Source organism: Aspergillus udagawae (assembly GCF_001078395.1).
Source record: "Aspergillus udagawae IFM 46973 DNA, scaffold_3, whole genome shotgun sequence".
NCBI lineage: Eukaryota > Fungi > Ascomycota > Eurotiomycetes > Eurotiales > Aspergillaceae > Aspergillus > Aspergillus udagawae.
Window position 1 is genome coordinate 1,792,554 of NW_025091266.1, and position 19,487 is coordinate 1,812,040.

Sequence of the window (19,487 nt, forward strand, 5' to 3'; positions counted from 1 at the left end):
GCCTGTAGAGCAGTTCCATATTTGCCTCCTTGAGCATTGATGTCCGCACCATTGTCAAGATATAGTGTCACGAGGTCTATACGACCGAGCAATGCAGCATGGTAGAGGTGGTGCATTGCCACAATTCTTGCGGCGAGACTTGCCTTATGGTGATACCAAAAAGGGAGAGGTGGAAGTGCTCGCGGAGAATTGGGCTCGCAAATTAATGCATTTATGAGTGAGCCGCCACCTAACGCGCTTGCGTCATCTTCGTGTAACCTACACTCTTCCACCACGCACTCAGACTTGCAGGACGCAGCATACCCCATGGGCTGGCCGTAATACTGAACCATTTGATTCGCGACGACTGTTTGGTTAAGACGATATGTCACATGGTGCAAAACCGAAATGGTCTTGGTCTAATGTACGAGAGTAAGCGTCCAACTTTGAGCCTAGGTTAATGTAACCCTTCCCAGATACTTTCTTGATATTCAGACATGTTTTTTCCCTCGACGACATTCCCTGCACTTTGCTTGTAAAGCCATCAAGTGTTCCCCAACCCAACAGTTCATACAATCACCCAGCAACGGCGCCTGGAAGTATGTGTCAAGCATGTCCTTTAAGTAGGTTGGTGATGGACGGCAGTTAATCATTTTTCTCTCGGATATGACTGTTTTGCACAACATGGTCCATATTGTCCCGCGAGAATTGAAGAACTGCAGCTTTGAGGTTTCAACTAGGCCGACTGGAGAATAATAAACATATGGAACGGATTCAGAATCCCTACAGGATCGAAGTCGTGCTTCAATCTGCTTTCTGCGGCGGTGTCGCATAGCTTTGCGATAGAGTGTTTGTCGTCCAAAGCGAATCCTCCCGTATGTAAATGAAGGGGAGAGATTCGTATAATCTGTCCTTCAGCGGTCTACCTCGGAAGCCCTGAGTAGCCACTAGTTTAAAGATACTCGAGCATTTCTGCGATGGTATTCGACTCGTCAGTCATAAGTCCTTGTCGCCGCTTCCTTCACCTGATCATTGAAAGATACTAGGTATGGTGTTCAAGGCAGGATAAAGGAACCTTAAAAAGTACCAGTTACAAGCATCGTAGCATACGGGAGAAAGGGGGCACACAATGACCTTTACGCACTGAAAAGCGGACATTGTCACAAATGATAGATCTGTGGAATTCTCTTGCTCAGGAAATCTACTCTTTGTCGGTACTATTTCATATCTTCGTTTGTAGATACGTGGTCGTTAATCTTATCAAGTATATCGGAGAATGCGCCCGTGATTGCATCATCATAATTACTCTGCAAGTGAATATTCCGAATTAAGCCTCCATAGGACGCTAGGGTTGATGGTCCTTTTATGCAGCCGACGGCCACCACCGACCGCAGATGGGTGTCATGACGTAGTACACTTCCCTTTTGACAAGCGCGCGAGACTTCACGCAGGTCTGGGTCCTCGCCGAAAGTCATCTTCCAGACCGACACAATATGGCATGATTTCATAACTGACAAATTCTGGCTGTCTTTCAGCCGCAGCCTGCAACGTCACATCGGAATCGAAGCTATATTCGTTCGCATCAGCGCCCTTTTCTAGTGAGAACTTGACACTTTCAATATGGCTATACCGGGACTTATTTGATTATTAAAAAATTCTCGTTCGTTAACAAAATCGCTACCTCCATCCTGAACCCACCCTGCTGTTCAACATCTTGAAGTCGTGTTTGCCGTTGCCTTTTTCCCAGCGAACGTCCAGGTGGGCCGCGATGCACCATCTTTCAGCGGCGCTGGGAAGTGAAACGGGGGAAAAGTAAGGGAATAGTATCTGATGAAAGGATACGCGTTTGGCATCTACATAATAGATGATCATAATAAGTCCACTAAGAATGAAAACATGCACGAAATTTTATGAAGTAAATTTCACAGGAAATCTATCGGCGCATTCCATTGCCCGGTAAATGAATATCCTTAGACGACCTGATCCTGGAGATTTAAGGAGAAAATCATGCTTTGAAACATTAACATGTTATTCTTGGTTAACCCCGCTTCGGCCTGATAACTTACATTCATCAACTCTTTCAATGATGAAGTGGCTGTCCTTTGAATGAAATGCTTGCAGTGCTCACTAACATCATCTTTTTCTAGCAGAAGGCTTTTGGGATTGCGGCGAAAGGTTCCAGGCTCCTTGAAGCTCACCAATAGTGTGCCTATGTCATGGATATCATCTGAATAGGACTGCCGCTGTGGCTTGAGAATTGAATCTGCAATGTTTGCTGCATCAGATATAGTTAACGTGGCTCCTTTTACATGAAGAAGTGAGTAACTCACCCAGCTTGATACTGCAGTCATAGAACGAAAGAAGAACATTCCTAGTACAAAGCTGCCCATACACAATATTAAGCTCGTTATGAATGTACTGTATCCCTTGCAAAACCTACAATTTAGTTAATCAGTCTTCTTTAGCTGCTTAGAAGGTGACTCACTTCCTTTGCAATTATTGCTAGCTCAATCTCGGTTATTTCTTGCAGACAGGTTGCCTGGATATGGTGTAAGGAACTTTCAAGCGATTCATACACGGAATAGACAGACAAGTCGCACACAAAGACGTCCTGAATGCGGACAATATTGGAAGGTTTATCACCCATGACCTTGAGGAGTTGTTCATGCTGGCCCCTGCTTGCATGCATCTTGAATTTCTTTATGACCATAATATTGTGTTCAATAGAGTTGTCATGAGCAACAATACCCTTGCCTGCCTGGTCTGACTCCCAGAACCGTCGGTATTTCTGCCAAACTTCTTTCTCCGTAACGGTCTTCTTGATTCGATTTGAATGACCGAGGCTTGGATTTTCCTTCGCCACTGTCACATCTTGTGATGGGTAGACAGTTTCATTTCGCTTCTTGCGGAGCAATTTCGGCTGTAGAGATGATGGGGTGTCACTTTCAGTCTTGGAAGGACTCCCCGCGGTGTGCTCTTCATTTTCCTCAACTTCTGATACTAGTGCTGCCTGGTACGTGACGAGGCTTCCAGGTGGTGGTTGAAGAGAAAACGGGAGTACTGTGTCACGATATCTGGGACCCTTATCCATTATTTCCTATGATACTTTCATGAATTAACAAGGGGAAGTAATCAGAGTTAAATGGATGATAAGAAATGGACAGCGCACAGAGTTAAATAATAGATCAAGTGAAATCAGCGCACCGGATGGTAAGTAAATCCAGACCATAAAAGCAACACCCAATACGCTATTCTTGGAAAGGACAGAGATATGTTACTCTCATAGCACCTATTTAAGGCTGAATCTTTTAGCATCGGGACTTACAAAGACTCATGCTTCAAGAGAGTAGCATTCCGCGCACACACTTTCTTCATCGCTAAGCGATAGTGTCAGATAATACTGTGTACTAATATCAATTAGCCCATTATATTCATATTACAGACCTAGGTATTTCATGGTTAAGCTCTTTCACTTCGCGTGGAGACAAAGCCTCGGCTTTGTCTCCGGTTTCATGAGTCCCCCTAGCAATACCAATAGTTTTCGTTATAGTACAGGACTCTCAGTCAAAAATAGGTCAGGGTCGGTTAAGCATTCCGTGGTAATGACGCGGTAAAAATAAGAAAATAGCTTTAAAGAGCCAAATTGCTGGGAATCTAATGACGTCGGTAGATTACATTAGTCAAAGCCTGCAATTTATCCTGTATTACCTGTAAATTTACACCGCCTACATACTTTTGATAGCCAAAGTTCAATTCTAATATCCACTTCTAGGAACAATACGGGTCATAATCACTGCCGAGAATTGTTACTTGTGCGTACTAGAACGACTTTCTAGAGACATGATATGAGAGACTTGGCGTAATTAAGATCTACGTGTAAAATAGTAGACGTAATTTACAATCATATCTGACTACAGGAATATCTCTGTAAATTCCTTGAGTTGTAGTAATAAACAGACCTTAGCACTGCACATCACCACTCTAGGCGGAGCCGAAAAAGACGTAGGATGTACCTGCTGTAAAGTTGTTCGTAATGGTTTAATTCACGTTAGTTGCTTTCCATTTACATATAGAGAGACCATCAGTCCAGATTCAAGAGAACAAAGGACCATTCTCACTGGATTAGGGATAAGTAACTTAACATATTTTGGATTCTCACTGCAAACATCATTATGGGGAGATCCTTAAAGGTCTGGATGCGTGAGTAGTCCTTCTATATCAATGCAGGAGTTGCACTAATAAGCATAGCATGGCATCATGGGGCTAAAGCAAAAAGCTGTGAGAAATGAATTACTCAGGAAGATCCTCCTAAAAAAATCCCTGCTGAAGGAGAAAGACAAGAGTGCTCTCAGAACTTCCGAATGGATCTTCCCCCCGGAACCATGTAGTCAGATATAGACCAGAAAATTTTCTATCCAGATTGGAGACTGAGGCCGGAATGGGAGGTATCAATGCTCGGGGTTCGGACCAACAAACGTGGCTATATATATGAATTTACCCATAAAAAGACAGGAGGGGTGTACTCATTAGTTAATTTGGATTGGCGTCGAGACTGGTGGGAGTATATCGGTGAGGACATGAGACGGGAGGAGCGGGCTCGCACTAGCAAATTTGCGCCGTCCTGGGGAGGCGGAGGCGGGTTTCCATGGTGAACAAGTAGGTGCTATGGGCCTTGTTGTGTATTTAGTGTTAGTGAAGTTCATGAACATTTCTCAGTAGGCAGAGTGCTGTCATTAAACATGGTCGAAGGCTGCAATTCCCCCACAGCTGGGTTTTGGTCTAAGTAATGATCCCATTTCAAAGGAGTCCATATGTATGAAATAAGCTAGGTGAGCAGAGCACAGGGTAGGATGATAATTTGTGGAAGATGATTTGCCTTTGTGGCATGTCCTTAGGAGCTAGAATGCTGAATGATGATTTCAAATGTAAATATGAACCCTCCCTTTCATACTTCCGCTTCTTTGACGGATGATTGAATATTGATATTGACAACCTTCTACTACAGCTGGTGGAGCCCTAGGCCAATCCACGCTGAGCCTCTTCAAAAGTCATTCCAGAAGTTTTTGGCTATATTTCTGTGATTTATGTACCCTGAAATATAAGTGATGCGGGGCTTAACCATGACACCCAAGGCAGCACAGAAAAGTTTGTCAGCAGTGTCTTTGGCCATTTTGGATCACTCAACAGGACCCTTCTCATTTTATAGTGTCGAGCATATTATATCAAGGGAGAATTAGCAGCATGGGCCATCCATTCCCTGATAAGTTGAGGGCGTTACCAATAGATTTAAATTCTGGAGCGAGAATCGAGGGCAAACTTGTGACCTTTAGAATAGACTAGCTACAAAGTAACGAATGAGAAGAAGCAAAGAGAGCATGCTCAAAAAGCATACTTCCTATGCAGGCAACCTAGAAGGAGACAAAGCTATCCAAAATGACGTAATCACCTGTCTCCTGGAAGCTGCTAGTGGTGAGGGGAGTTATCTACTGCCACCTAACGTGGAGGAAATCCAGGTTCAACCTACTTCTGGAATATAGCTTTTGAGTTCTTCACCATCTTCAACTTTGGGAAGGATAATTGAAACATCCGAGCACACCATCCCAATTGTGCACTGTTTCGTCTGTCCCCTTAATATTAGTAATTGATAACCACTTAAAACTAAACAAGAATACTGACCAAGATCAACACATCCAGGATCAACCTCAGGGTAATCATAACAGGCTTGAGTTCCCATAATCGACACCAAACTACCAGGTTCATAAAACGCATTTCCCCTATAAGTTGAATTAGCACCCACTCATCACTACAGACTTCCCTCATTTTACCCTTTTGCGGGATAAACTGTCCGATTATACGGGTCATCTGGGTCATTTGACACCGCATAACACTCATTTATGTTGAGAGTTGTCTCTGACAGAGTCCCGTTCATACGCACACATTTTGCTGAAAGTATGAATGGTGCTTCAACAGAAGTGATGTTGGAACAAGTCCTTGAGAAATTCCCTGGATCACCAAGGCAGTATCTTGCCCAACTGCCAATAACTACCAGACTGGATAAGAACAACATGGTATAAACAAATTCAGAGTCGAGTTGCCTGATAAACTCATGCTGGTTGGAAGCAGCTCTTAAATAGGCAGTGCCCGTCTCTAGAACATATATTGTTGAGAATCTACACCGTCACCCTGGTTGTAAGTTACATTAAGGTAGTAGATGATCATTGAAATACGGAAATATTACGGTGTTTGCCGTATGGTTATAGCATGGCTCTGGATTGTTTACAGGCCGCTAGGTCGACAGTTCAGCAGGTGGACAACTGGTAATTTCAGTACTCTTACTGGTGTCTAGTTAGGGTTATGCTCGCCAGGTTGCCTATCGAATATAGGCCAAGGTCAAGGTATGTAAAACCTATATTAGATTACAATACTAACTGGTAATACTGGGAAATACTACTAGTCAGTAGTAGTAGAATAAATTACCTACCTGGTGAGCTTTATTAATGTATTATAAGAGTTGTGTAGATAAGCATAGTAATAGTTAACTATGACAAGCCCCTTCTACTAATACTAGTACGTATGCTAGTACAAAAGATTCTTATCTAAATCAATATTTATTATAACTAATGCTTGTAATACCTGTAAGGAAGGGTAGATAAAGAATAATTCTTATTTATATAACGTTTATTTTAACCACCCCTTACTTCTCGATAAGCGAAGTTAGACCTGTAAATTACCGGAGAGACTCGAACGCCTTATAGCATTGTAGATTTACCACTACAATCAGGAGAGCCATCTATCCCTATTCTTCGCAAGTTGAAAGGCGACGTTGGATGATGACTTTAGCCTCGGTTTAAATTACAAAGAGCTAAGACATCACTTCACGTAAGTAACAGAATATATAAAAATCAAAAAAAAAATTTATTAGGGGAGGAAGAAAATCGGTTAAAAGAAAAGGTCATAGTGAAATATTGTACAGGTAGCATTTATAATATGCTGTCCTGTTGACATTTTATAATATAAGCTAATCATCTAAGCATCCATGCAAGCTTCAATTCCATCTATGTCCATACTACCAGATGCAGTTGAGATGTGGTCATAGCGTACTGTAGCATAAGTGCAAAAAAATAGGAAAGAGCTCCAGAGATATTGCATAACACCACAACCCGTAGTCCTAGGGTGCTAAGAATGGTCATACAAGATACTGGAACTTCTCATTAAAAAGGGAGACAAACTGACCTACGTGGAAAGGGTGGTAGATCCTTACAGACTATCAGGTTGCGCCAATGTCTATAGTCCTTAGCGGAGACGGTCTACCAGGGTTGAACAAGCGAGCAATCTATTTTTACTGCTGGACCATGAAAACGAACATATATTGCTGGAGAGGAATCAGTCTGCACAACTACAGTAGTACAACATGTTAAGAGAAATAGATTCCCTCAGGCTTGTCGAACACCTCATGCACTTCGTAATGGCCAGCTTGTTGACGGTTGATGGTCAGCTCCTGTAGTATTCCTGATCTCCGAACTCGACTTAAACTTTGAAGCACTGATTTTGCGCTTGCCAATGATAAGCGAACACCATCCGCATCATTCTGTACCTGCAGGAGCCATATGTCTTCAAGATGGAGGAAGCGGAGTGTACTCGCATGAGCGTATACAAATGCTTCGAGATGAGCGCACGACAGCCAGCAGCTGCCAAGCTCAAGTCGACGAAGACGGGGAAGGGGAACTGGCACTAGATACTCCATCATTGCCGGACTATCGATGACCTGCAGTTCTTCGACATTAGAAAGAGCTTCAGCAGTCAAGCCCCATACACATTGGTCCTCTGAAGCGACACGAGGATAGAATCCGGTTATTCTGAATTCAGAAATTGATATACCGGTTTCCTTCGCCACGATCATCGCAGTGGCCATCTTCTCAAGGTGGCTACCGAAAGAAAGAGGGCCGTCCAGCAATACACGGCCAGAGAACCATCGAAACGGCGGCGGAATACCGTCTCCAAAACGCATATGGACGGCTCTCAAGTTAGCAAAACGCGGAAGAGATGCACACAGTGCTTTTAGATCCCGATCAGTTCGCAGGATCTCCTGCTGCTCCCGGGATCGCGCACAAAAGTATGAGTATACCATCGCATAAGTGACTCCACGACCTCGTGACGTCCAGAGGTCTCTTCTGTCACGGGCATATTCAGCAAAAGTGTATAGGCATGATCGAAAGGTGTCCCAGTCCATAGCAACTGGGGAATTATATGGGTCAGTGATTGGTACTGGCGTCTTGCTGGGAGACTTACGTGGGTCCACCAGTTCACAGGCTTCATAAGAGATAGATTTCACGTAGGGTGCGATCCATGATTGCGATGCTTCTAACAAGCAGTTAAAGCCTGCCTTTGAGTATGGGATGCTGAGAGTTTGAAAAAGGTGAGGAGCACATAAAACTCGGAACAACTTGTTGGTTGCTGACAGATGATTTAATGTGAGTTTGTCCGGTATGTGAGAAATAATAATATGCAGCAATTCCACAGGAAAATTCAATAAGCTGACTGGATATCCTTGAGTACGCTCCATTTTGTTTGCAGATTCAGGCCATATCAATAAGAACAAGGGGTTCTATTTCGCAGTCATCTAGTTTATATACACTGTCCATGTAGGAAATAGAAATTATTGTAATAAAATATGCGTGCAGCTATCATAGCCACGGTAATACAGTATCAAATGTAATTTATGTACTGTAAAGAGAGTGTCATTGCTTAGTGGGGCACGTATCATTGACCTTATTACAAGAGTCCTGCTGTGAGTTCATGGTAAATATGTAGAAAAGCTGAGACAAAATAAACCAACTTGTATTTTTTTTCTATATTTTTTATCTTGATTTATGGGGAAATTTTTTTTTTTTTTTTTTTTTAATGTTTAAATGTTGTGGGGGGAGGGATGGATAGAAGGGAAGGAAAAGAAGGGAAGGAAATTGAAGGCAAAGAATGAAAGTGAGCACAGCAGCTCAGAAAGAACAGTCTAGACACTTGAATGGACCAGCCCAAAAGATTCAACGTATCCAGAGCCCAATAGGGAAGAAAACAGAACAGAATTGACAGACTTTGAAGCCATATATTCACCTACCTTAGAAACCAGGTCCAGAAAATAATAAAAACCATTGGTTGGGAGAAGCTATGAGTTAGCGTCGGCGGACTGAAACCCGTCTTCCATAGTCCTCCCAGGTCCTCCTAGGTGGTGCTTCAGGTGTGGAAACGCTGGAGCGGCCGTCGTAGAATCCGCTGTCCTCTCTTACTTGGCGGACAGGGTAGCTGCCAGGACTTCTTGACTTGGCAACCTGTCTCCGCAATTGGTCCACTTGCCGACGCAGTTCACGGAGTTCGGCATCTCTTGGATCTTCACGAGGTGCAGATTGTCTGTGGCTAGGTGTGGGTCCGGCACTTCTGCTGGGGGTTGAAGCTGCAGGCGGCTCGGCAAACCGGACCTCGCTGGTTGCTGAACGTCTATTGCTTGCTCCACGAGCCACAATGTCCTCCTCGTCGTCAACGCTTTCAGCCTCCTCCGCCTCTGCCTGAGCGGTAGCTGTGCCAGGAAGTGGCAGTCCTGCAGCTCTACAGTAACGGGTCTCTTGGTCCAGTGCTTTCTGGTAGATAACTCTATCCCCTTGGAGAGCTGAGCCTTTCGTAATACGGCGGACGAATGCTCGGTCTTCCAAAGTGACCGCTCCATCTGTCCACTTGATCAAGGTCCGTGTTTGAGGATAAGTAACATAGCGTCTAGGAAATATTGCCTCCAGAGGTTCCAGATCATCTTCATCCTCCTCATCATATTTCATTTTCCAGCCGACTCCGATGATACCCTGGACGTGGGTACGGTCGTACTTCCACCGCTCGACTATCCTGCCTTCGGGGGTCTCGACGTGTAGCTTCTCACGCCCGCGGGCGGTAATATAATTCCCAGCCTCACTCTGCTCGCTTCTGGATTGGAGAACCTGAGGCACTGTTTCAGGGTCGTACGCTTCCGAGGATCCCGCGCGGATTCGGTATGTCGCGTTAGGACCAGATCCGTAGCGGACAAAGACCTGCGTTCCAACGCCCTTCTTCCACCAGTAAAGCACGTGGCTTCCCGGTGTAGCCCATTCCTCTTTCACTACGGCTTCAAGCTCCTCGAGTTCGGTAACGCCATTTTCATTCTCATCGTCATCGTCATTCATGTTCACATCCCGGGTTTCTGGGACACCACCACCAGTGTTGTTCCTAGTCTGGGTTTCTGGGGCACCACCACCAGTGTTATTACCATTCTGGATATCTGGGGCACCACCACTAGCATCGCTGTTGGTTTCGATCGATTCAACAATCCTGGGGCTGAACTTCCTCTCGACCAGCAGTGAAGTGATATTCCAGGCCGCGGGTAGATAATGTTCATTATTGAAATCTTGGAATTTTTTGTGGGTCTCGTCGTACGCCTTCCAAGCAGCCTGAGAATCCTGCTCAAGCTCTGCCTTGGTCAGAGCCTGTTTATAGGATGAGTAGAGGTTAAAGTAAGTAAGCGGGGGTATTTCACCCCTCGTCTCGTCGACATTGTGTTGTAGATTGGCCTGCCGGATCTTCTGATTCACTTCCTGGAAGAAAGCACGCGCTCGGCCCATATCGGGTTCGCCTTGGAGAAAGCCGTTTTTCAGCTCCTCATATATCGGCTTCTCTGCGGCTTCTCGAATGATATCAACGACCCAGGACGAAGTGGCTTCCAATGGAGAGACTTCTCTTCTCTTGTTTCGTTCCCCATTTTGGGGGACAGGGGGCGCAGGATTGGTTGCATTTGTCGCACTGGCCATGCTTGTAGCTTTGAAGACAGCAACTATTTCACAAACAAAGGATTATGTGAGTCAGTTTGGGAGATGGCCTTCAGCTATCGACTTTGAACACCGGACCATGTACAGTTTAAATAGCTCGCCCGACCAGTTTGACATCAATCTGGCGGACCGCAGCTTCAGATGACAGCCACTGGGGATTACTGGTAATAATACCTGTATTAGAGTCGTATATTGCTAAGTACGAGCTCCATTTTTGTCATGTAAGTGTTGTACGACTGCTGCGACAACAGTTTTTCTGCGCCAGGTTAGTTGATGCCAAAGCAATTCAATCACAACCTAAAACACAATAAACAGGCAAGAATAGCTCGAGATCACGTAATTTACCCATGAATTACAACCTTTCGTTTGTAATCTGTCACTGTTTTGATAATTGTACATGGGAGCTTTGCTTCGAGAAATCCAGTAAGTCGTAGGTGAAACAGGGGGCAAAACAATGCGCGTTTCATACTCACGGCGTCTATGTGCTGAAATCATTAGACCACCTGTGCCTGTAATTATGCCTATGAATTTATGTAAAGTTCTTTAGGCTACAGTCAATTCCCTTGTCATCATGCTGATCACCTGGCTGTCTGACATGACAATTGGGTCTTTTCCAGGAATGAAACAATCGAGCTTTGGTGACCGCATTGCCAGCCATCTCGGTCAGCTGGGGCCTGACCAAACCAGCAGACAACGTCTATCCTAGTTCTTTTTTTTGAAAGTCACAAGCGGACTGTCAGGGACAAATTCTGGCAAAACTACGTTTCTCATTTGTAGTTGTATATTTCGGAAGACTTATTACTATGTGTTATGCAAGTCTACCACATCTTCATCCACAATGAAATATAGAAGACATTACAGAGGAGTCATTGCTTGAATCCCGGGTATAGAGGCCGCGATATCAGAATGGAGGCCTTGCAGGAAAAAGGTTGCCTGGTTCAGTGCCTCAGAGCACTGCAGGCAGCTTGCTTGATAAACGGCAGCTTCTGATCTCAATTTCTGGATTTCACGCTCGTAACCATCAATAATCAGATTCCGAGAATTAAGAAGCTCTTTCATGTCCTCTGCTTTCTTTCCGAGGGCTTGGTTTCGCTGTTGTAGCTCTTGCACATCATGCTTAGCCTTCTGTAACTCTTCTAACAGAACTGTGTTTTTGCTCTGGAGAACTTTGACCTGCTCATCCAGCGAAGGGTCTCGCGCCGTCTGTATATAGACTGTTAGTTATGGTCTTGGAAGATAGTAGGGAGTACTTACACTAGTTGCTGTATCCGCCCGAATGGCCCAGAATGAACGGCCTACCTCGGCACATAGATGCATGTATACACCCACCGAGTGCTTGCTGAGCTGCTTGTTGAATAGAGGTTCTAGTGAAGGATCCTCAATGTGCCAGGCATAGGGGGCGCCTTCCTCTACCTTCAGTCGAACATCAGAAGACTTGATGTGGATACCCAGGCTCTCAGCTGGTAAGAGGTCTGTTAGTGCTTGGCGGTCATAGATAGATGGTGAACATACCGATATGATGAGCAAGCCGTTTACGGCAAATGAGCCTCCAATCAGACCGTTTTTGGTTATGGTTATCCTTCAGTATATGGTTATCTTTCACAGCCATGTTTGCCTTGAGTGCTTTGGACGCATAATAACCTTGTGACCATAAATCATTCTAAACCGAGTATACCAACCCTTATCCTATATAAATGTGACGGATGATAACGCATGGTAACGAACATTCGCTTGTATTCTTGTGAGGCTTCCTTTTGAATATGTGTACGTCTCATTGCTAGTATAGAGGCACATGCGACCCACCGCTCTTAATTGAGTACAGCTAGTAACAAACCCTCGTAAATTACGGAGTAAAATACGACAACCAATTCCTTTTTTCCTGCCAAGGCTGAAATTCTAGCTTGAATAGTTCGACATCCAACGGCACTCTCTCTGTAACAAGTTTCCTGATTACCCGACGGATGCCGCGATGAGCAGATACTAGCCATTTGTCAATAATGGACACCCGGAACTTATCTCTAATGAGGATTCATCTCTGGCGAGGAACGGAATTAAATGCTTACCTGTAACCAGAACTGTACCAGCACGGCGCCGCAGTTCTGACACCAACACATCTTTCCAGTTCGCTTCGCCGTTGTGAACAGTAATGAGCGAGTGCTGACCGAGCGTCAAGGGCTCTTGCATAGGGTTGGCTTTCAACGGGTCGTAAACAACAACTTTTAGCATCTGTTTTGATCAGTCAGGCTCGGAATTGTAGGAAAGAAGCGGAATAGTCTACTGACGTAACCTGCATCTTGCTTGACAAGTTGCTGTAGCCAATCTCGGGCACTTTCCCAGTCACCTGTTCGATCCAGCTGCCATACAAGGGATATTTTCTGCGTGCAGACCTCGGCGTTGCGACGCCTTTCCAATAGTTCTTTAATGTATGGAAGCTGCGCGGCGATGCCAATCCCGCTTGTGACCATCAGAATGTGGCCGTAGTCGCCGACTTCCTTGGAAACACCGCAACCAAGGACGGTTGATGGACCGAAGGGCCCGTCAATCCAAGCCCAGTACTCACGGTCTGGCTCCACGTGGTTAAGAAGTTTTCTGGTGAAGCCCGTTCGGGCACGAAACATCAAGGACACTGATTCTGCCTTGTCCCCTTCCCGGGTCTCCCACCAGGTAATCGTAAACGGGTGAGCCTGAAAGAGATAAAAGAGTCCCAGGAATGGCACAGTCAGGTTCACCCTCTCTCCGGCGCGAACCTTCCACGGGCGGGAAAGGTACAGCTGAACACGAACTATATCCTCTGCATGGCGACTTGCCTTCATCCGGATCGATTTCTTTCCCACAACCATGTTGCGGAACAGGATGCGAGACAGTTGAAGCGCACTGGTTGTTGCAAAGATTCCGATACATGCCCATATATAACCGTGTGAGTTGATCTTCGCCGAAGGGACATGTCTCCAAAGCGCATATAGTGCAATTGTGGCACAGCCGAGATGAGTGTGGAGAAAGATCTCGTATACACGCTGCTTCACCAGAGGGAGTGTCACAAGCGACAGAAGCATGCAAGCTGCCTGCCATTCCTGTTAGCAAGCCCACGAACGGTCAACGGAAGGAATGCTGCACCAAAGCCGGAGAACAGAGGGTTAAGCTTGCCAGAAATCCATAGAAATTTGTCTCTTCCGCTAAGGTAACGTGGATTACCTGACACATCATCGCAATATGGATTGCTGCCTGAAGAACTACCATGCAGCCGGTCATGCGGTGGATTAAGCCATACGTCCTTAAGGAAGTTCCCAAAAGACGAGCACCAAATTCGCGACCACCAGAGAAGTAGAGTGGGAACATGTTAATCAAGGAAAGGTAGGCAGCTCGAGTCCCTCTTTCGGGCACTGTGTCTGCACCGACAATGTTGCAGACGCCCGTGCCAACAAAGTAAAGTAGGAAGAAGACCATCTGTAGAGGGGACAGAGCATCTAAATCTAGGGCTCTCCACCTAATCCTGGGATAGACAAGGTACCTGAGGAAAACGTGGTAAACGCTCCATGAGCCTAACCAGGCATGACGTGCAGATGTCCATCGAGAAATGCAACGGAGGAGGCTATATAATAACAAGAACATAATAGCAGATGCAAGTGTCAAAGTGTATATCTTTGTTGGCTCCATACTTGAATCCACAAACCATGTATCTAGATGATGAAACTGAGTAGTAGGCAAGTCGACTATACATATACTCTATAAATTCATCCATATATCTGACCTCTGACCATCGCCATGCATATCAAAGTGGGTCAGACAAACCAGCTGTAATTTTCAGTATTATTCTGTAACCCTTGTATTGTCTTGATACAGGCCGCCCTCGAAATTCTCGTCCTCTGATTCGCTTGTCACGGAAGACCGGTCTAATACGGTCTCGGCTACCCCATTGGGCTGATTAATGGCCTTTGCCTGTACCGCTGATTTTCCAGGTATGCCTTGTTCCTTTGCTATACCAGCCGCCAGAGCGTTGAGACAAATCAGCAACTGGATAAGATCCTTGCGTTCATCTTCAGTGATGCGCGCATAAATTTCCTGCGAGCCATACAGCCGGTTTACGTTCCGGCAGTGGACTTCCTACAACCAGGGTCAGACGCTGTGTGTGAAAAGGATCATGCCTGCGGCTCCGGTAGGGAAGGAGTCGGGACGCAGGGGGATAGGGAAACGGGTGCTTGCACCCTACCAGTTCTCTGTCTGGTGGTGGCCAACTAAAGTCCTCTGAGTTGAAAACAAAGGTATCTTGTTGGTGTTCAACCAGCAGGTAGACCTTGCAATCACAGAGTAGGAACAGCTCAAATGCTTTCTGCATGATGGTTCTAATTCCTTCTTTAAGCTTGATGAAATGAGGGTCTGTGTGCGGTAGAGCCATATCTGAGGGAATCTTGGTTGCAGATGTCAAGAGCGCCATGCATCTGGCGCCCACTACGCCGATTTGGGGTCCTTAAGTAGCAGCACTGCTAGTCATTGTGGAGTTCGATCCAACCTGTCGGACACTATAGAATATGCTAGATTATTCCCATGCGCCCAGCGCAGGGGAACATGCCTCAAGAGGCAGGGAGAAAAAGCAAAAAATCCAAAAGGAAAAAAAAAAAAAAGCAAAGGAGGAATACATGGTTGACAAAAGCAGTGGCAAACTGATTTTTCCAAAATTTTCCATTCGTATTAACAAGGCACCAGGCTAGGCCTTCTAATGTTCATCTCGTGCAATACAGACTCGTTTCCTTGCCGGCTCCTCCGCCATAGACGCCTTGGTCCGTTTTTTCCGATTGTTACAAGATTCATCGTCCCCACTAGCGCATTTGGAACAAGGCACGGCGCTTGGTTTACCGTGGTCTGATCGTCCGAAAGGACTCTGTAGTTGCTGCTGTTCGATAAACGACGACATACTGCTTAGGAATCCACTGATCCGCCACCGCTCGTGCCGGTCGACGCGTAGATAAATATTGATTACTTCATCAGGATGCCCGACGACAACTGACAATGGCTTACGGTATCTCTTGCAAGACGAGCAAATATCCTCGCGGCCCTGAAACTTACCAAGGGTCGTCGTATCAGTGACGAACTCCATCTCCTGCGAGTGAAGACGTAGGAGGGCCTCAATAACCGGCATCGTTGGGCCCTTGCAGCGAATTGAGGCGTAGTATTGGATTTGAGGCCTACTGGGTGCGTCGCGAGGCAGCTTGTCCACAACAAAGAAGAACCGAGAGATAAGCAGGGCCGTAGCCGCCTGTCGGGCCATCCTCGAGCTTCCAGGTTGGAGGATGACCAAGTTTCGGTAATCGTCCATTGCCTCGGCGTTGTCGATAGCGGATGGTATATCCTTTAGAGAGACGTCAAATCGCAAATAATCTTCCTTGATGCGGTCGTCCACCTCATCCATCATATGAAGCCATTTTGAATGGGTGTCTAAGTTAGACATCCATGCATCGAAACCGCGCCGTAAGAAACTGTCATAGAAGACATGACGGTAATGAGGAGAGCGGTCAGGGGAACTCTTGACTCTTCCCGTGCCCATGGAGATCAATCGCGCGATCCCAGAGCGAGAAGGCCAGATTCGGCGGCTAATCCGCCGAGCAATACCCGCAGCGAAGTTGTCTTGGAGGCCTCCATCTTGGAAGGTGCCTATATTGCGAAGGTATGCGGTGGAGAAATAACTATTTTTGCCTTGTGAGTCATGGGTCACGAGGGCTGTGGGCTCTACTTACAAGGGAGCTGCAGCAGTGGCTCTGGCTCTAAAGGAGTGTTAGAAAAGAAAATGACTCTGCCTCTCTTGCTTGGACAAAGCGACTTACACTTCCCAGAGGGACGGCTCGCTGCTCGCGCATTTAGCTCTGAATAACTCGTAACCTAAAGACAACAAAGTCTTAGCTTTGTGGGATTTGAGTGAAGGACAATTTTCTTACCGCGTTCTTTGGAAAACCAGTCAACAGCGTTGAAGTTACCAAAAACAAAGGACTTGGTTTCCTTCGCGATAGTCACGGCAACAACCCCGAATTTTGATCGAGAAATTAACCGGGGGGACGAGTCATGGCTGACGGCATCAAAAATACGACGTTTTTCTCCGAATGCTTCCTGAAGACAAATGTCAAAGATACTGGCGTTGTAGCAGCTATCATGGAGAAGCCATGACAGCCACTTAGCCATATTTCCCAAGATGGAATCTCGTCCAAGGATCAAGCGGAACACCCAGGAGATGGCTGGTTGCCGGCGCTCGCTGAACACACGGCGCGCGAGACGGTCAAAAACATCTGAGCACTTCGGGACATCCTAACCCATAGCATTCAGGCCAAGGACAATTAGTCCCCCTGCCACCGACGTCAGAAAGTCTAGGCCTTTACCTGTCTCTAACGGAAAAGTACGCTTCAGATTGGCGAATGTGTCCTGGTCCACTTACCCGAGCTTGACCCCACAGATAGATCAACTACATCCTGGATCTTACAGTCCGGTCCTAGATACTCTTGGATAAGTAAAAGAAACTCCAACGGAATCCCTCCGCGGACCCCCCCACCGTCGATCGCCAGAATGGTGGGGTTCATTGTCGGAGGTAGAATGTTAACATCCAAAGTTGCGCGTGAGAGGCAAAGAAGGCAGAACGGCATCGTGAATTGATACTCCCCATGAGAAGCAGGAGTGCCAAACAACTGCGGACAGACGTCGCACACCGCATGATGGCAGGCTAAGGAATGCTGCGCTGGGCGAACAAGACAGTAGAGGCAGACCCTGTCTGATTGAATCGCGCCCAGTTCATGACTGAGAGCCATGAGTTGTTCGCGCCTGAAATCCAGGGATGACTGACCCCTCGACACGAGGAGTTGGAGTTGGCTTACAAATCTTGACTCCAATTGTGAAATGGGGTCGCCCACAAGTTCTTTGTCTCGGAAGCCACGGAAGCCACAGAAAGCCTGATTGACGGCTTGTCTGTACAGGGTGTGAAAAACGGCCCGCGGCTCCAGAACTGCACTCCAAAATTAGAACAAAGAAATGGAATCAAGGACTCGCCAGAGGCCCAATCAGAACGGAAGGCAATTGTTGGTACGGGAAACTAAGGAAGGCGACCCGAGAAAAAGACGGAATGAAGAACAAAGGGGAACAGCAGGGGACAATCAACTTACACGGCATGCCAGGAATATAATGATCCATAAGCAATGCTGACGCGATAGTTGAGAGCAGCGTGTCTGATTTGCATCTAGCCTGGCTCCCGACTTCCAGATACTGGGAGATATGATGGTCTAACCCGGGAGCTACAGGAAGTCCTTGGCGAGTCGCCAGCACGAAGTCAAAGGAAGCTTCTGTGCATGACGCTAGAGAGCTCACTGCTGATGTGAAAAAGGCCTCCAGATGCAGTGCGTTGTACCTAGCCCAACATTCCTGGCGAGTAGCCTGGATCTCGTGTCGGTATTTCCTGATCCATGACTTTAGACGCCCGTACTTTGTCGATCCCGTTGCTTGGTCATCCAAGTGGATCAGGTTGACAGCGGAGAACCATTGCGACATCTGGGTGACGTCGGCCTCGCCTAACTTTTTAAAAAAGTTAATTTCGGCGCTGTTGGTCTGAGAGCCGCCGGGGTGCCCCTGAACCAACACTACGACTCGAGGCCGGACGGTTATTGGTAGAGCGGACACTGGTGGCGCTTGGACGCAGTCAACCAGGAACTGCGCTACGTCGATCAAATCCGGATAATCATCGCCAAAAATACAGACTAGATCAGCGAACGTGAACAACAGACGGGAATAGACCATCCGTAGGGCTTTCTGTGCGGAGAGTGATCCCCACGCAACCGAATGGTCTATTGTTCCTGGCGGATTTCCAAGATAGTGAGCACCAGATACAGGCGCCACAAGATCTCCGTCAGCGAATAGAACAGGCGCTTCAGTCTCGGCTGTCAGTATATCCGCTCGCAGACCGATGCTCGCGGTCGACCTGCTTCTCCGAATATTATTGTGTGGGAAGAGAACTTGAAGTGTGATATCTTTTTCCCTTCGGCCAATGAAAATGGATAGCATCGGATACTGGTGACCAGGATTAAGTAGCTCGGAGACCACGTGCCCTAATTGACCATGATCCCTGACAACAAAAGTCCTGTTGTCACCGACCCCTAAGTCAAGCCAACTTGAGTCAACTCTGGGACGCATGATGAAAGCCAAATCAAGCCTACTTGCCCTTCGTTAGGAGGAATGGTATCTGTTTTATCTTGTACTTGGGGCATATTCTTTGCTTCAACACCAAAGATGGTTTCATCTCATTATTCTGATCATTCACTTCGTCTTCATATTGACCAATCATAGACTGGGAGTCTCGTTTTCAGCTCATGTATTTATGATAAGGAGGGAAAGACGCAAGTCTCCTACCCTAGTCCTGTCTCAGGAGACGCTAGTAGTGCCTGTAATTAATCCATCGTCACCCCAGATGGCGTGTAGAACCGTGTATTGTTAAGGGTGTATGCTGATCCCACCTGTCTCCCATCTTACTCCTTTGTTTTTGACCAGCCTCCTATTTAAATGTGGGGCCAAAGGGCTGGCCGCATGACATCGGTCCAGAATCCTTAACTATAAGACTAAGTATTAAGAGCCTCCCACAGCGGTTCATGCCAATGAGAGATAATTATCAAAGGCCAAGGACGCCTGGCACTCAAAGTGTGACAAGGG

General features: G+C 46.4%; 6 protein-coding genes across 6 annotated transcripts; all 6 read right to left on the reverse strand.

Moving 5' to 3' along the window:
• Positions 1-2,305: 2,305 nt before the first annotated feature.
• On the reverse strand, positions 2,306-3,070 carry Aud_004481 (uncharacterized protein; the record flags this gene model as incomplete). Its single annotated transcript, XM_043289421.1, has 2 exons — positions 2,306-2,320; positions 2,465-3,070. The coding sequence occupies 2 exons, from the start codon at positions 3,068-3,070 to the stop codon at positions 2,306-2,308; spliced, it is 621 nt and encodes a 206-aa protein (XP_043145356.1).
• Positions 3,071-7,393: 4,323 nt separating this feature from the next.
• Positions 7,394-8,209, reverse strand: Aud_004482 (uncharacterized protein; the record flags this gene model as incomplete). Its single annotated transcript, XM_043289422.1, has 1 exon — positions 7,394-8,209. The coding sequence occupies one exon, from the start codon at positions 8,207-8,209 to the stop codon at positions 7,394-7,396; it is 816 nt and encodes a 271-aa protein (XP_043145357.1).
• A 937-nt stretch (positions 8,210-9,146) lies between these two features.
• Positions 9,147-10,799, reverse strand: Aud_004483 (uncharacterized protein; the record flags this gene model as incomplete). The annotated part of the gene is made up of 1 exon (XM_043289423.1): positions 9,147-10,799. The coding sequence occupies one exon, from the start codon at positions 10,797-10,799 to the stop codon at positions 9,147-9,149; it is 1,653 nt and encodes a 550-aa protein (XP_043145358.1).
• Positions 10,800-11,672: 873 nt separating this feature from the next.
• On the reverse strand, positions 11,673-14,261 carry Aud_004484 (uncharacterized protein; the record flags this gene model as incomplete). The annotated part of the gene is made up of 5 exons (XM_043289424.1): positions 11,673-12,020; positions 12,072-12,277; positions 12,881-13,043; positions 13,100-13,879; positions 14,010-14,261. 5 exons carry the CDS (start codon positions 14,259-14,261, stop codon positions 11,673-11,675), a joined length of 1,749 nt encoding a protein of 582 aa, XP_043145359.1.
• A 363-nt stretch (positions 14,262-14,624) lies between these two features.
• On the reverse strand, positions 14,625-15,150 carry Aud_004485 (uncharacterized protein; the record flags this gene model as incomplete). The annotated part of the gene is made up of 2 exons (XM_043289425.1): positions 14,625-14,918; positions 15,025-15,150. The coding sequence occupies 2 exons, from the start codon at positions 15,148-15,150 to the stop codon at positions 14,625-14,627; spliced, it is 420 nt and encodes a 139-aa protein (XP_043145360.1).
• A 378-nt stretch (positions 15,151-15,528) lies between these two features.
• Aud_004486 (patatin-like phospholipase family protein) lies at positions 15,529-18,974 on the reverse strand (the record flags this gene model as incomplete). The annotated part of the gene is made up of 6 exons (XM_043289426.1): positions 15,529-16,495; positions 16,547-16,573; positions 16,634-16,688; positions 16,745-17,089; positions 17,236-17,796; positions 17,954-18,974. The coding sequence occupies 6 exons, from the start codon at positions 18,972-18,974 to the stop codon at positions 15,529-15,531; spliced, it is 2,976 nt and encodes a 991-aa protein (XP_043145361.1).
• Between the last annotated feature and the right edge of the window lie 513 nt (positions 18,975-19,487).